At 46.7% G+C, this 14984-nt stretch overlaps 1 protein-coding gene across 1 annotated transcript; it reads left to right on the top strand.

Annotated features, from left to right (window-relative positions):
- Positions 1-2029: 2029 nt before the first annotated feature.
- LOC116448785 (phospholipase A and acyltransferase 1-like) lies at positions 2030-3946 on the top strand. The gene is made up of 4 exons (XM_032119721.1): positions 2030-2132; positions 2593-2801; positions 3000-3268; positions 3657-3946. The coding sequence occupies exons 2-4, from the start codon at positions 2684-2686 to the stop codon at positions 3780-3782; spliced, it is 513 nt and encodes a 170-aa protein (XP_031975612.1). The 5' UTR covers positions 2030-2132; positions 2593-2683; the 3' UTR covers positions 3783-3946.
- The last annotated feature ends 11038 nt before the right edge of the window (positions 3947-14984 follow it).

Here is a 14984-nt window from a genome sequence, read left to right as displayed (position 1 = left end):
TGTATCCGTGATTTTAACCTTAACTTTGTGAACAAGTAAAATGAAACTACTGCTGGGGGTTTCCAGGTGAGGCTCTGTGTAGGTGGGAAAGCCCTGGCTGCAATGTCTGCAAAGAGCAGGCAGGGCACGTGCAGCGTCTTGGAGCCTGTGCCTGTGGTGCCTAAATGAAGAAGCTCCACGGAGGCTGGGAGGTCAGAGGGAAGGGCAGGTCTTGTAAGCTGTATCCTTCAGAGTTTCATAGGAGTGCTCTGATTTTGGCATGATGATGTTTTGCTTGGTTTTTCCCTGCCTACAAAGTGCCTCCCAATGTACTGAGCCACGCCATTCCCTTGTCACAAAGCTGGTGTGTGGATTGTCTTGGAAGAAAACTGTTTAGGGGAAGTTTGCTTCATTGTCCTTTGCCTGGAGTATCTGCCTTTAGAGTTTGGAACCAGGTTACCCACATGTGAGACACGGAATCCTGTGTTGCTTTTGTTACAGGCACCTGCCTGGACTGCAGGGAGAGGTGAGAGCAGAACAGCTGTCTGGCAGAGGCTGGCTGGTTTTGTCTGCTCTGAACAGGTTGTCCAGGTTTAACCCCAGCCAGCAACAAAGCACCAGGCAGCTTCTTGCTCACTCACTCCCTTGCCAGCCCCATCAGGGAGGCAATTGGAGGAGCAGAAGTGAAAAACCTGTGGCCTGAGAAAAAGTTGTTTTAGTAGGTAAGCCAAAAGGTGTGCATGCAAGCAAAGCAAACAAGGAATTAATTCATTGCTTTTTTCCAAGTCAAGTTTACAATGTTTGAAATATCCAAGCCAAGACTTTCTGTTGTTTTTCTACTCCCTTTGTTAGTACATCTAAATAAAGTTCTTATCTTTAATGCAGGAAAACATATCATAGTCAAACTGAAACTGAAACTCCTTTTTGGATTCCTGGAAATGGATTTGAAGCTTATTTCACAGCTAAGCTAAGGATGTGGTTATACAACAACTTGTAGGCTTCAGCTTTTCTCTACTCACTGCATTCTGTCTGCAGCCCCTGATAAGGGAGCACTGTGTGAGGGCAGTGTATGGACCTCTCACATCTCTAATTAGCCCTGTAAGGGAAGAATACTGGAATTAATTCATCTGGGGAATTGTCTTGTTGTTCATGAAAGCTGTAACATTTCAAACATTTCACTACATGTGGCAGTTTGCAATTGTACCGTGCTTCTCTTTGCAGTCAGGAGGACGTTGGCTCATTATGGGCTGCCTTTCCACCGATCCTGGTGGGTGCAGTGACAGGATTTGGTGGAACACTGCCTGAAGCATGAGGTGAGAGTGTGAGGAGGAGCAGCAGAATCCATCACTTGCTGTATTCACGACTTCTGAGCCTTTCTAGGAGATGTTGGCAAGGCCCAAGACCTGCTCAAATTGCCATGGAGTAGAGTCAAGGCTGTTCTTTTCTCAAAAGCCGAGAGAACACTCGTTGCCTGTGCTCTGGGGCACAGCCAGCATGGGCGCAGCCTGTCCCTAAATGGAAGGGCTTTTCTAGTGGTTTCAGCCATCTGAATCTGGTGCACATCAGACGATGAAAACTTGGGCTGAAGCCCCAGCATTGTGCAGCCCCGAGCCTGGCTGCAGACTCTCACCTCACCTTCTTTACTGTGTTCGCAGGTGGGTTAACATAAATTTAATCTATGCTTTTTGCTGCAGTTTTTTGCATTTACACGAGGCCATTTGGGATCCCTCTGCAGCATCCTCTGCCATTTGTGGCACCGATTCTTTGAGTGGTCCTCAAGCCACGCTTTAATCCTGATCCAGACGTGGTTGTTCTTCAAGATAAAGTGCTGTGGAGTGATAGGGTGTAGGGTCACGGCTGTTGTCCATCACTTGAACAAGAGGACCACTCGGGGGAGGGTCTCCCCACAACGAGACGGTGGGCGGACTTCGTCAGGTACAAGATAAGATTTTCCGCTCAACAGATGGTTTTGGCAACAACCTCGTGAGTGGAGCTTTCCTTGGATCCGGGGAGAGGGTGGAGCCGGACGGCCTGGCTCCGGGGCGGCGCTGGCAGTGAGCCCGGCAGAATGCACGCAATCGCCACTTCGAAGGACTTTATAACGGGAGTAGCGGGCCGGGAGAGGCCACGACAACAGCGGGACAGGCGCTGGGGTGAGCGGAGCTCGGGGGATGCGAGCGGGCGTTTGCCCGCGGGATGCGGCCCCCTCCAGGCTGCCGGCGGCGGGCGCGGCTCTGCCGAGCGGCCGGAGGCGCCCCAGAGCCGGGGCACGGGCTCGGCACCGCGGGCACCCCCGGGCAGCCGCGTCCCGGCAGCGGAGCGGGCCGGGCCCCGGCAGCAGCGGAGCCCCGATCGGAGCGCGGCCGGGAGGGGAGCGCGGGCGCCGTGGGCGGGCGGGGGCAGCCGGGGACGGCGGCAGCAGCTGGACGCGCAGCCGGCCCGGCCTCGGCCTTGGGAGGATGCGCTGGGTGGGAGCGGGGCCGTCCCGTCGTCTGCCCTGCGCCGGCAGCGGCAGCGGCCCCGAGGCGGGTCCGGCCGAGCGGGGCCGCCGCTCCGGCAGCCGCTGCCCTCGGGGCCCGGCACTGACACGCTCCGTGCCCGCGGTCCCGGCAGGTGCCTGTGCACAGCCCACGCCTCTGCCCTGCTCTGCCCTGCGCTGAGCCAGCCCAGCTACAGGTGCGTGTCCTGACTGCACGCTCCTGAGATGGCACATGGCAATCGCAACCCCAAGCCTGGGGACCTGATCGAGATCGACCGGCCACTTTACCAGCACTGGGCCCTCTACGTGGGGGATGGATATGTCATCAACGTGACACCTGTAGGTAAGGCTGGTTCAGCCTGGCAGGGTGCACAGTAGATGTTGGGATGTCCCAGGAGCCCTGTCTCCTTCCATGTGCTGCTCCATGTGGACCTCGTGTGTGTAGATGATCTTTCCACTAGCAGTCGGAAACCCATCTGAGATCCTGGAGAGGCCAGAGGGGATGTGCCTACCTGCCTTATCTCCTCCCTGCCTTCCCCAGATGAAGGAGCCCCATCCCTGTTTGTCAGCACCACATCAATATTCACCAGAAAGGCCAAGGTGAAGAAGCAGCTCCTGAAGGAGGTGGTGGGAGATGATGAATGGCGTGTCAACAACAAGTATGACCGCTCCCGCATTCCTCTCCCAGTGGAGGAGATCATCCGGCGTGCTGAGCGCTGGATTGACAGGGAGGTGACATATGATTTGCTTGGCAGCAACTGTGAGCACTTTGTGACAGAGCTCCGCTATGGAGAGGGAGTCTCTGACCAGGTGAGTGACACGGGGTGAGCCCCTGGGTGCCTCCCAGAGCACCTCCTGGCTGCTCGCTGTGAGCCGCGGGACTGGGACACAGCCTGCAGCCTGCATGGGGAGAGCCAAGTCCCAGGCGTGGGCTCCAAAGCAGCGCTGCCTCTGGCCTCCCCAGAGGCCCTGGACCTGGAGGGTCGCTGTGCTCTGTCTGCACCCTGACAGTGCCCTTGACTGAATGCCACCTCCTAGGGGTAAAAACCTGGCTGTTACGCCTTCTGCTTATGGGGCACATGTCTCTGACTCATTTATTTACCCTGACTAGCCCTGCCTTTTCTATATTATCATGCTGGGGGAGTAAATATAAGTGCTTATCATGTTTCCAGCCTGTGTTTTACTTTTCCTTTTATAGGTCAGAAAAGCAGTTATTGGTACTACAGCAGCAGCAGTAGGAGGTATCCTTCTTGCTGGTCTTGCCACCGTTTTTGTGAAGGGCTTGTCTGACAACACATCCAGGAGAGAGAGAAAGTACGAATGATGGGCTGTCAGGAAGAGCTCAGAGCAAGGCAGGGGGAGCCCCTGGCCACAGCAACCACTGATCAGCTTTTGATACACCTGCCACCAAGGCTCACTAGCACCTGTGCCACCCTTGCTGTAAACATTAAATAAGCCTTAATAAAATGTCAGATATCCAAACTTTAATTGCCCCAAAATCCTTTTTTATCTGAGTAGAGCTTTGTGTGCTCTACTTGGAGGAGCAGCCTTGTTTTTCCCTGCTATCCCATTAAGAAGTAAGAAGTCAAGATTGTCACCATTCAAGGTGACTCCCAGCAGCACTAACCTGGTTGTCACATCTGCTTTTATTTCATTGCCTGTGATGATTTTTGTGGTAGTCTGGGAGCGCTTGCACTGGTGCAGGCTTTTCATCCATTTTTATTGGTTGCTTCCTGTAGGCTTTTTCTGTGTATCCGTGATTTTAACCTTAACTTTGTGAACAAGTAAAATGAAACTACTGCTGGGGGTTTCCAGGTGAGGCTCTGTGTAGGTGGGAAAGCCCTGGCTGCAATGTCTGCAAAGAGCAGGCAGGGCACGTGCAGCGTCTTGGAGCCTGTGCCTGTGGTGCCTAAATGAAGAAGCTCCACGGAGGCTGGGAGGTCAGAGGGAAGGGCAGGTCTTGTAAGCTGTATCCTTCAGAGTTTCATAGGAGTGCTCTGATTTTGGCATGATGATGTTTTGCTTGGTTTTTCCCTGCCTACAAAGTGCCTCCCAATGTACTGAGCCACGCCATTCCCTTGTCACAAAGCTGGTGTGTGGATTGTCTTGGAAGAAAACTGTTTAGGGGAAGTTTGCTTCATTGTCCTTTGCCTGGAGTATCTGCCTTTAGAGTTTGGAACCAGGTTACCACATGTGAGACACGGAATCCTGTGTTGCTTTTGTTACAGGCACCTGCCTGGACTGCAGGGAGAGGTGAGAGCAGAACAGCTGTCTGGCAGAGGCTGGCTGGTTTTGTCTGCTCTGAACAGGTTGTCCAGGTTTAACCCCAGCCAGCAACAAAGCACCAGGCAGCTTCTTGCTCACTCACTCCCTTGCCAGCCCCATCAGGGAGGCAATTGGAGGAGCAGAAGTGAAAAACCTGTGGCCTGAGAAAAAGTTGTTTTAGTAGGTAAGCCAAAAGGTGTGCATGCAAGCAAAGCAAACAAGGAATTAATTCATTGCTTTTTTCCAAGTCAGGTTTACAATGTTTGAAATATCCAAGCCAAGACTTTCTGTTGTTTTTCTACTCCCTTTGTTAGTACATCTAAATAAAGTTCTTATCTTTAATGCAGGAAAACATATCATAGTCAAACTGAAACTGAAACTCCTTTTTGGATTCCTGGAAATGGATTTGAAGCTTATTTCACAGCTAAGCTAAGGATGTGGTTATACAACAACTTGTAGGCTTCAGCTTTTCTCTACTCACTGCATTCTGTCTGCAGCCCCTGATAAGGGAGCACTGTGTGAGGGCAGTGTATGGACCTCTCACATCTCTAATTAGCCCTGTAAGGGAAGAATACTGGAATTAATTCATCTGGGGAATTGTCTTGTTGTTCATGAAAGCTGTAACATTTCAAACATTTCACTACATGTGGCAGTTTGCAATTGTATCGTGGTTCTCTTTGCAGTCAGGGGGACATTGGCTCATTATGGGCTGCCTTTCCACCGATCCTGGTGGGTGCAGTGACAGGATTTGGTGGAACACTGCCTGAAGCATGAGGTGAGAGTGTGAGGAGGAGCAGCAGAATCCATCACTTGCTGTATTCACGACTTCTGAGCCTTTCTAGGAGATGTTGGCAAGGCCCAAGACCTGCTCAAATTGCCATGGAGTAGAGTCAAGGCTGTTCTTTTCTCAAAAGCCGAGAGAACACTCGTTGCCTGTGCTCTGGGGCACAGCCAGCATGGGCGCAGCCTGTCCCTAAATGGAAGGGCTTTTCTAGTGGTTTCAGCCATCTGAATCTGGTGCACATCAGACGATGAAAACTTGGGCTCCTGCTAGGGTGTGAGGCAGGAAAGAGAGGAGCTGAGCATCTTAAACCTTGCTGGCAGGATGGGTCAACAGTTGCCAAGGGCCTCCTGTCAACTTCCTCACTGCCTGGGAGAAGAGGGGACAGAGCTAAGGGATGGTAAAGGGATGGTAAAGGGATGGTAAAGGGCTGGTAAAGGGATGGTTAAACCAAGGGAATTGCCCTTTGCTTTCTCCTAGGGGTGGTTGCTGAACAGGGATAAACACAGAGAGGCACGTGCAGATTTCACAGCTGCTAAATCCTCTGTCCCATCTCAGCCTGGCTGCTTGCATCTTCTTTCTGGTCTTGCCTGTCTTCTGTAGAGGGTCAATGCTCTGTGAAATGGGCTTGGGACCTGCCTTTTTACAAAATTCCTAAAAAAGTCAACTCTGCTAAGATTAAGCAAAGTCCTGCCCTCTCATCCATGAGCAAAAAGCTGCAGTTGCAAGAGAGGTCTCAGTCAACTGAGGGCTAGGCAGGCTAAATCATCTCTGCTGAGAGGAACAGGTGTAGATGGGCTTCCAGAAGAGCATTGCCTTGGAAAAAACACAGGCCAAAATGATGCAGTTAATAGAAGATAATAGTCACGGCTGCAGTGTCTTCACTACTGGTACCATTTCCCACTGGGCTGCTGGGGGACACATATTGGTTTCCTGGAGAGCAACGTCTGAAAGGTAACACCCAACAATTTGCTCCTGCTCTCTCCGGGAAAAGGGAAGTGCAAATAGCAATTCCTTCTTCTTTCCAACCCCGCCTGCTATAATAACCAGGTTTCAGGGGTGAAAGACATACATTAAAGAAAAAAAAAACCCCATCAAACAGACAATACAAAACCAAAAAATATTTGCTTTGTTTTCTGGTCAGTGCCAAAATCTTGGCTCTCAGGTGGGCAATGGCAGCAGTGCTTGAGAGACACAGCTATGAAGATGTGTGTGGCAGCTGTCTGCACTGGCACACTTGCCCTGTGATGCATCCATGTAGAGGCAGGGAAGCAGTCCTGGCTGAGCCCTGGCATCTGGGAATATCCCCATTGAAATGCCTCACTGGGCCTCCTGCCCTACTGTTTCATTTCTGTGTGATGATGATATGCTACTCATTTTTGTGTTTGTTTATTTATTTATTTATACACACATATGTGTGTGTAATATATATATGTATATATATATATATATATATATATATATGAACAATTCTGAAACCCTTCAACAAGGCTGAACTTCTGGCCAGGAGACATCCTGTCAAAGATAGTCACATTCACCAGTAGCTGCAAGAAAGAACAATGGGCTGCCTTGGCAGTATTTGTGCCTCCATTGCTCCGCTGAGGCAGTATCAGACCTCCCTGGTGGGTGCCTGACACTTGTAAAATGCCCTCATCCCAATTCTAAAACCTTGACATGGTTTTCCCCCCCTTAGGGTTTAGGTGTCCTCTAACTTCATATTTATCCTGCTGTTTTCTGCCTCAGAGGTTCTGAGAAGCCAGTGATCACCACATGCTCTGCAGCAGCCTTTAGAGCAGCCAGGCAGCAGTAAGTGCTTCCCAAGTGCAGAACAGATGGTTGATGACAGCAGCAATAACACTGCTCAGCCTAAGGTTTCTTCGACCTGAAAATCTGGCTAGAGAGTATAAAATCTGAGAATCTGTCCCAGCACCAGCTATTTTATGGACTGAGTGACAGGAGTTGAAGATCTCTGCTGCTAGAGGTGGTTATTTCACATTCCTGATGGCCCTGCTGAGCAAGGCCATTGCTGGCTGTGGAAGTGGCACATGGGCATGGGGTTGATGTTTTTAATTAAACTGGAATTGAGAAGGTGACCGTGGAGTAACTCCACTGCTCAGCTGCTCACAGCACCACAGCCACCCCTGTCATCTGAGTGTTACAAGTTATGCAGAAAGCAAGCTGTTCAGGTTAAACCTGAGGTATGGTGGGAGGTTGCCTGGAGTTGTCAAAATGTGAACATTACAGCTGCTGGCAGAAAAACACTTTCTCCCAACGGAACACCACTGACATGAAATGAAATAGGGGGACAAGTAAGTGCATTGTTTTCTCTGAACTTACTTTTGGCAGCAAGCTGTAGAAGTGCTTGACAATAATGAGAGGACTTTCCGTTGCAAAATGGTTTCAGGCTTCTTCTTCCAAGGTGATCTTTACCTCAGTATTAGCATATACCTACTAGAAAGAAGACAACATTTAGTTTCAAACTGAGGTCATAATATGCCATTTCACTTCCACCTCATCAGCTTCCCTCCAGGAAACCAGGGACACAGCCTTCTGCAGCATCCCTTTGGAAAATTTTCATGTGGCAATACTTGATTCTTTACACATTTTCACACATACCAGCCTGCTTTTAGCCACAGGCTGCTAGTTCAGACACTGAAATTTGGCCCAGCGAATTGTCACAAACAAGTGTGTATAATTGCATTAATTCTGCACACTTCAAGCATGACTGAGGTGGCCACTGCATCTGCAAAGCCTTGCCAGTTATTCATGTAGTTATGTCACAAGTCCTGAGGAAAGAATCACTTCATTCATTATTTCTCCCCAATGGATGTGTAAGCCTTACCACACTTCCATATACCCTGGGGTAGATAGGAACCAGCCCCCAGGTTTCCTCTGTTCCTCAGAGCTACTTCCGAATCCCCAGCAAGAAGACAGTTATTAGGCATTAAAAGCATTCAATTCCCCCTGGCACTCGAAAGCAGCCATCCCTGGCTGTGCTTACACAGGGAGCAGCTGTGTTTGCCTTACAGTTTTCTGCCATTCACCAGGCAATGGAAGCTGGAATGGAACCCTCCAGTTTGTCTGCTTCAATGAGCCTGACTTTGCTGCCTGTTAGTAGTAAATCACATGACTGAGGAAATTGCTTTTATGCTTATGTATTAATGTAAGAATTCTTCTAAATACTAAATTTTCAATTTTCTGATCACTCCTGTGATTCTAAAAGCAAAGAATTCCTTTTAACTCTGCAGTGTTTTTCTGCATATACTTTCTGTTACATACTGCAATCACAGCTTTACAGTGCAGCACCTAATGATTCACTAAGCTGCAATCAATAGAGAAACAATCTAGATAGAATAAGAGGAGCTATTGAGAAACCTGAGAAAGCAGAACAAAATTTTGAAGACATGTTTCTTGCTGCTCTTGGCTTGTTTGGAGGCTTGTGTCATTAGATCTTATGTGGTTCTAAACTAAATCTTTCTATTGTCCCTTAAAACTGTTTTCATGGAGTCACAGAATTGTTAGGGTTGGAAGGGACTCTGGAGATCATCCAGTCCAACCCCCCTGCCCAGGCAGGGTCACCTGGAGCAGGTGACACAGGAACCATCCATGTGGGTTCTGAACATCTCCAGAGAGGGAGAACTCCATGACCTCCCTGGGCAGCTATTCCAGTGCTCTGCTGCCCTCGACAGAAAGAAGTTCTCCCTCATATTGAGGTGGAACTGTCTGTGTTTTAGTTTATGGCCATTGTTACTCATCCTGTCACTGGGCACCACTGAAAAGAGCCTGGCACCATCCTCTGCCAGCCACCTTTGATATATTTATATGCATTTATGAGATTTCCTCTCACTTTTCTCAAGACTAAACAGGCCCAGCTCCCACAGTCTCTCCTCATAAGAGAGATACTCCAGACCCAAATCATCTTTGTGGCCTCTGCTGGACCCTCTCAGTTAGCTCCTTGTCTTTCTTGCACTGAGGAGCCCCTTCACTTGTTTGCAGGTCAGTAACACCTAAAATAACAAACCACAGAGCCACAGATCATTGGTTCTGTGTTTGCTTGGGATTGTTTTGAGGTATTCAGTGAATCATAGGAGTGACCTGAGTTTCAAACTTGCAGACTTGCAAATTTGAGTGCAAGCCTGTAATATTTTTCACACACAAAAAAGAAAAGCCTGTGTTTATTTGCAACAACAGGACAGGAGTCTTGGCTCAAGTATTAATATCAGTTATCCTTAATAACAGTAATTTGCATGTCCACAGTGAGCTTTGCACTGCTAAGATTTAAAGCCTTTACAAGCTGGGTCAGCAACTCAATGCTGAATTTACAGGGCAATAAATTAGGAGGAAATTTGAGAACTTGTACAGCACAACACACTCGATGTGACACATGCAATTACTGTGATCCTACATCTGGTCCGGATATTTTGATATATCAGTATTATTTATGCACTAAATCTTCAGCAGATGCGAGTCAGCTAAGAGATACACAGCAGCTGAACTTCAGGCTGCACAGAGCTGTTGTCTTGGGGTGACTTTATGATGTGTATCCCATATTGCTGCATCACTCTAGTTGTTGAGCTCTGTGCATCTTTAACTTACAAGCAATGAAAACTTGTTTGCAGCATTAGCTAATAATGTTTAATGAGCCCAAGGCTTATTTGTGGGAGGAATCATATGCATGCATTTGCAGTGGGGCCAGTGGAAATCCTTTTAGGATTTCAGCCCCAGCATAAGCTCTGATTAAAGTTTTGATTGAGGTCAAAAGCACTATAAAGTTGCTATTTCTGTATGAGTATAGAAACTCCACATGAGTGTCTTGTCTGCAAAAGCTGGACAATATTTCTGGTGATTCTTTCCTGTACATGTTGTACTGTTCCTCCCCAGTCTTCTGTGAAACAATGACTATTCTCCACAGCCCAGGACAAAAGGGGAATTGAGGTAGGATTGCTATTCCTTCCACAGGAGCCCAGAAGAGGTCAGGAAAGTGAGATCTTATCTGGGTCTTTTATTAACCAAACCAATTCCATCCTGAACTTTGTGTCTTTCTAGATAAAGTGATTTATTAATAACAGGTGACTGTTTTGCTTTTGACAATTTCATATTCTCTGCCTTCTGGCTATGGAATCAGACCACTGATTTCAAGTTTATGAACCATCGTCTCCACAGTTGTCATCTCATACTTCCCAGGAATCTTGGTGTTTTTCTTTATATTTCACTTGTTTTCCAGTCTTTGCCCCAGCTTTTCTCTTAATAAACAAATTTTAATGCAATATTCTGAATCTACAGTCCTGGAAAACTGGAAACTGAAATTGGATGAGTTACAGTGACATTGTGATGTGAACAGAGGAACCTTGGTAACAAGATTAATTTCCTCGTTGCCATAGCACTGTCTCCCTGGTATTGTTACAAGAAATCCTGTTCCTTCTGCTTGGAAAAAGCTGGTTGGGTCTATGTTTTCAGCTGTCAGAACACAGAGCTTCCCAAGGGTCTTTGAAGATGAAGTCCATAGCATGGTCTGATCATCTGCTTTCAGCAAGCAGTGACCAGACTCTGCCTCCCCTTCCTTACACTCCAATGTTTCCAAGTAAAATTAAGAGAGCAAATGCAGGCAGCGCTGAGTCACTCAAAACCTTTTCAGATGCAGGGGATTTCCCTGAATTTCCTTATCCAAAACAACCAGTGGGTGACAGCTCTCTATGCCTCCACACACACAGTTCCCCAGGCAGAGGATGGAAACCTAGGGATTTCCTGAAACTTGATTAAAAGCATATTGTTAGTGGGACCACTTTTAAGAGGGCCAAAAAGTACCCAGTGATTAATTCTCATGAGTTCAGCCTGGTGTGAAGTAACTGAGATGGTAAAACACTCTGATGGGCTGGGACAGGAGTCCTATTTAACAAGTGCTGTTTGATCAGAAACAGCCCTATTGGAAAAGAAACAACTCACAGCAGGGATCTCAAAAATCCTGGCAGTGTGCCCTTGCAGAAGGGTTGTGAGGCTGCAGTATGGAAAGGGAGTGCATCTGCTAAGGCTGGTGCTGCTCACTCACAGGGGTGGATAAGCACTGTTAGCCTGCTTCCAATGACCCTGGGAGCAATTTGAAAGAGCCATAAGGAGCCCCAGCTTCACTTCCAGCTGTAGATTTTGCATCAGCATAGCCACAGGCACCAGCTCCTTGTCCCTCCCATCCTGGTGTTAAAAATGGGTAAGTTGGTTACTCCTATTGACACCATGCCTCAGCATAACTCACAGATTCATGCCCCAGTTTCTTTCTATGAAAGAAACTTCTTTCTGTTCTTTCTTTTCTCTTTCAGCCCAGCCTTGAGGTTTATTCCCTCCTGGGCACGCAGTTCAGACTGAAGACGTGCAAGACTGGGCTGGGTGAAGACACAGTAATTTCATCACAGAAGTTATTTATCAGAGTCCTCTCTTTTCATACATGCACATTACCCCCATAAGATGCTGCTGGCTGAAAGTGTGTGTCTGACAGACCACAACATGGCCCATTACCATTTAGTCTGGCCCATTAAGGAGAACTTTAAATAGATATATTTATCTTTGATCACCACTAGCTTCCCCTGTTACTAGTGCAGGCACAGTGAAATGAATCTGGAAACAAGCAGCTCTATTAAAAAGCACAATGAATCCAGGACCTGTTGTCCCTCTGGGCCATCAAAGCCTTTTCTGTTTCCAGCACGTTATACCTTGTTCTCAGCCTGATCATAATGGGCTTATTAATTAATTAATACTTGAGAGACACCGTGAAGCTGCTAAGTATCACATAAAACCAACAAATATTTCTATCTTTTTAAACATACAATAGGATATTTTGTAAGTAGAATTTAATTCCTTTACTGCCTCACAGTTTTGAGCTTAGCTGACAGCTAGTCTTACAATACATTTAAAAATGTGAACATTTAAGAAAGAGTAATTATGCAAATAGGCTAATGAGATCCATGCACACAGCAGTAGCTCCTCCTCACGTTCTTGGCAAGTCACCAGCATGTTCCGAGCCGAATGCACATTGGACAAAAAAGCAAAAAGAGCTTTACATTGTGATACCTTACAGAGGATGGTTTTAATTACATGAATTTATTCTGACACACGGATCCAGTTTTGTACTGCTGCTTATGTGAGACACTGCCTGCAAGAGTACCTTGGTGGAAGTCACTCTGGCTCTGCTTGAGCTGCGTGCCTTTTGGTGGGCTTTGAGCCTGTTCAACGTGCACCTCCTCAGTGGGGCCTCCCTGCAGCACTGGAGGGGGGCCAAGGAGAGATTGTACTACGTGCCTGCAATCTGGTCCCACTGGAGGAGTATTTTATTGGTTGACACTTATTAATTTCATCTCATTAATTTGCATCAGATAGTAATTTCCTCTCTGCTTTCTTAAGAAGTATTGGGAATGTGATTATTCTCCTCTTGCAATGAATTTCTTCTTTCATTCATTATGGCATAATTATCTCTGTGGTGTTGAAGTATCTGGTGTACTAATAACTACTAATGATCCCGGGAGTTGATATGGGGTGTATGATTTGATCAACATTTTGAGTTCAGCATCACATGCACTGAAGTGCTGAAGTCAGTTTTTGTATTTTGCAATATGAATTAAACAGTACAATTTTGAATGTAGTCGACTTTAATGTTTATATGATTATTCCTTTAGGATTTCAATGGTCTTTAGGCTTGGAATTAAGATGTAGCCTGCCAGGGTTTAAGGAGGTCCTTAAAGACATGTGAGCTTTGCAACTCTGATCTGTGGTCTCATGGATTTTGCAGAAGGTAGGTGAGATTTGACAAGCACCAACATCAGCAACACTTAATTTCAACAGAAGGAGCATTATCCTAACATTTACAAGATAAAAGGTCTATTGACTAGATTAAGAATATTTGTTAACTGTGCTGAGAATGACATAATTGAACAGCCCTGTGCATATTCTCCTAACGCCCTCAGGGTAATTAAAAGCACTCAAGCTGCTGCTGAGTTCTGTTTGCCTTGAATTAGCAGCGACCTTTGTGGCTACACCTGGGCACTGCGGTGGGAGGTGCCTTCCTCAGAGGGAAGGAGCTACGCAGGAAGCAGGGACACCCATTGCACTCTGCCTCCCCAAACACACCTGGGTATCTCTCTCGAGAAGAAGGGTGACAAAGAAGGAGAAAAAATGACACGATAGTGACCTGTAGAGATCCTGAACCCCTCCAGGCCAGAACATGGCAGGGAGAAGAGCAGCGCCTTTCCTTCTCATGCCACCTCCCGCCCATGCTATGATAGGTTTTACTGAATATGATGTATGAGGAGCTTGGGTCACATTTTGTCCCTGAACCAAGTTTATGTCTTGCAGTGTCTTGATATTTAGGGCTAACACTGGCCTTTCTGCTTTGTGTGCTTGAGCTGAACTGCTGCAACATCAGAATTCAAAAACTAAAAAAATACATATTCAATGTATTTGAGTGTTTTCACTTTCTACTCCTAACAGTACATTAATGCTACTTGTTTTTAATGTGTATAAGAAATGAATATTACATAATGGCAGTGTCCAAAAGCTTAAGACAACTGTGAATTATTCAAGCCACAATTTTTCTTCCTCCTGCTGCAAGCTACACTAATAAATAGTAAATAATTTGCTGAACAGACAGAGACATCTTCCTTCCAAAGAACCTTAGCATTTCTATCTCCAGTGCTGCACCTGAGAACATCCTTTCATTCACAATGCAGCTTCCATCAATCAGGACAGCATCACAGGGGAGACAGAACTTTTTTCCACCTAAAAGAAATGTGTCTTCAGGGACTAAGTAACAAGATTCCTGTAGAACAATACAAAAATGAACTTTCTTGTGCACAAGTTTTGGGCAGGTAAATTAAGTCTCAAGACACACACAGTATCAGTAGTCTTCTACACTATATTATTTTAAACCAGTGCTTCTTAGAAATAATACTGGCTGAAAAACAACAGCCTAAAGATCAGCCCTTTAAACCTCTCTCTCCAAGTGAACATCTTCAGCTTCATTTGCCTAGTGTGCATAAAACACCCTGACCAGGAAAACCTACCCAAGGCCTTTACATCTCCCATCACCCTAACTATTGCTCATCTCAATGTCTTTGGGAGGCAAAAATAGCTATAACCCCTATTTTATGGATGAGGAATTGAGGCTGGGAGATAAAGCACATACCTTGATGGGAGCCATGTGTCTAGACTCCATAAAAACCACTCTCACGCTGCTTGACAAGATTGTGTAAGCAGCCTATAGCAGAGCCAGGAAGCAGGTCTTGGAAGTCCAGAATTGTTATCTAGTTGCTTGTTTGTGAAATTAAATTTCCAAGCTGTTCTTGACTCTTGACACAAATTACTGGATTCATCTGTATCATGACAGATGCTGCAGATACAGATGCATCATTACTGCATCATACAGGCTGTGTCCACACTTCTTGCTGCCCTGCCCACCTCGCCTCCCTCTGCCCAATTCCTTCTTTGCTGTGCAATTCC

The sequence above is a fragment of the Corvus moneduloides genome, chromosome 10 (genome assembly GCF_009650955.1).
Source record: "Corvus moneduloides isolate bCorMon1 chromosome 10, bCorMon1.pri, whole genome shotgun sequence".
Classification (NCBI taxonomy): Eukaryota; Metazoa; Chordata; class Aves; order Passeriformes; family Corvidae; genus Corvus; species Corvus moneduloides.
This window is presented reverse-complemented; position numbering and strand designations above follow the sequence as displayed.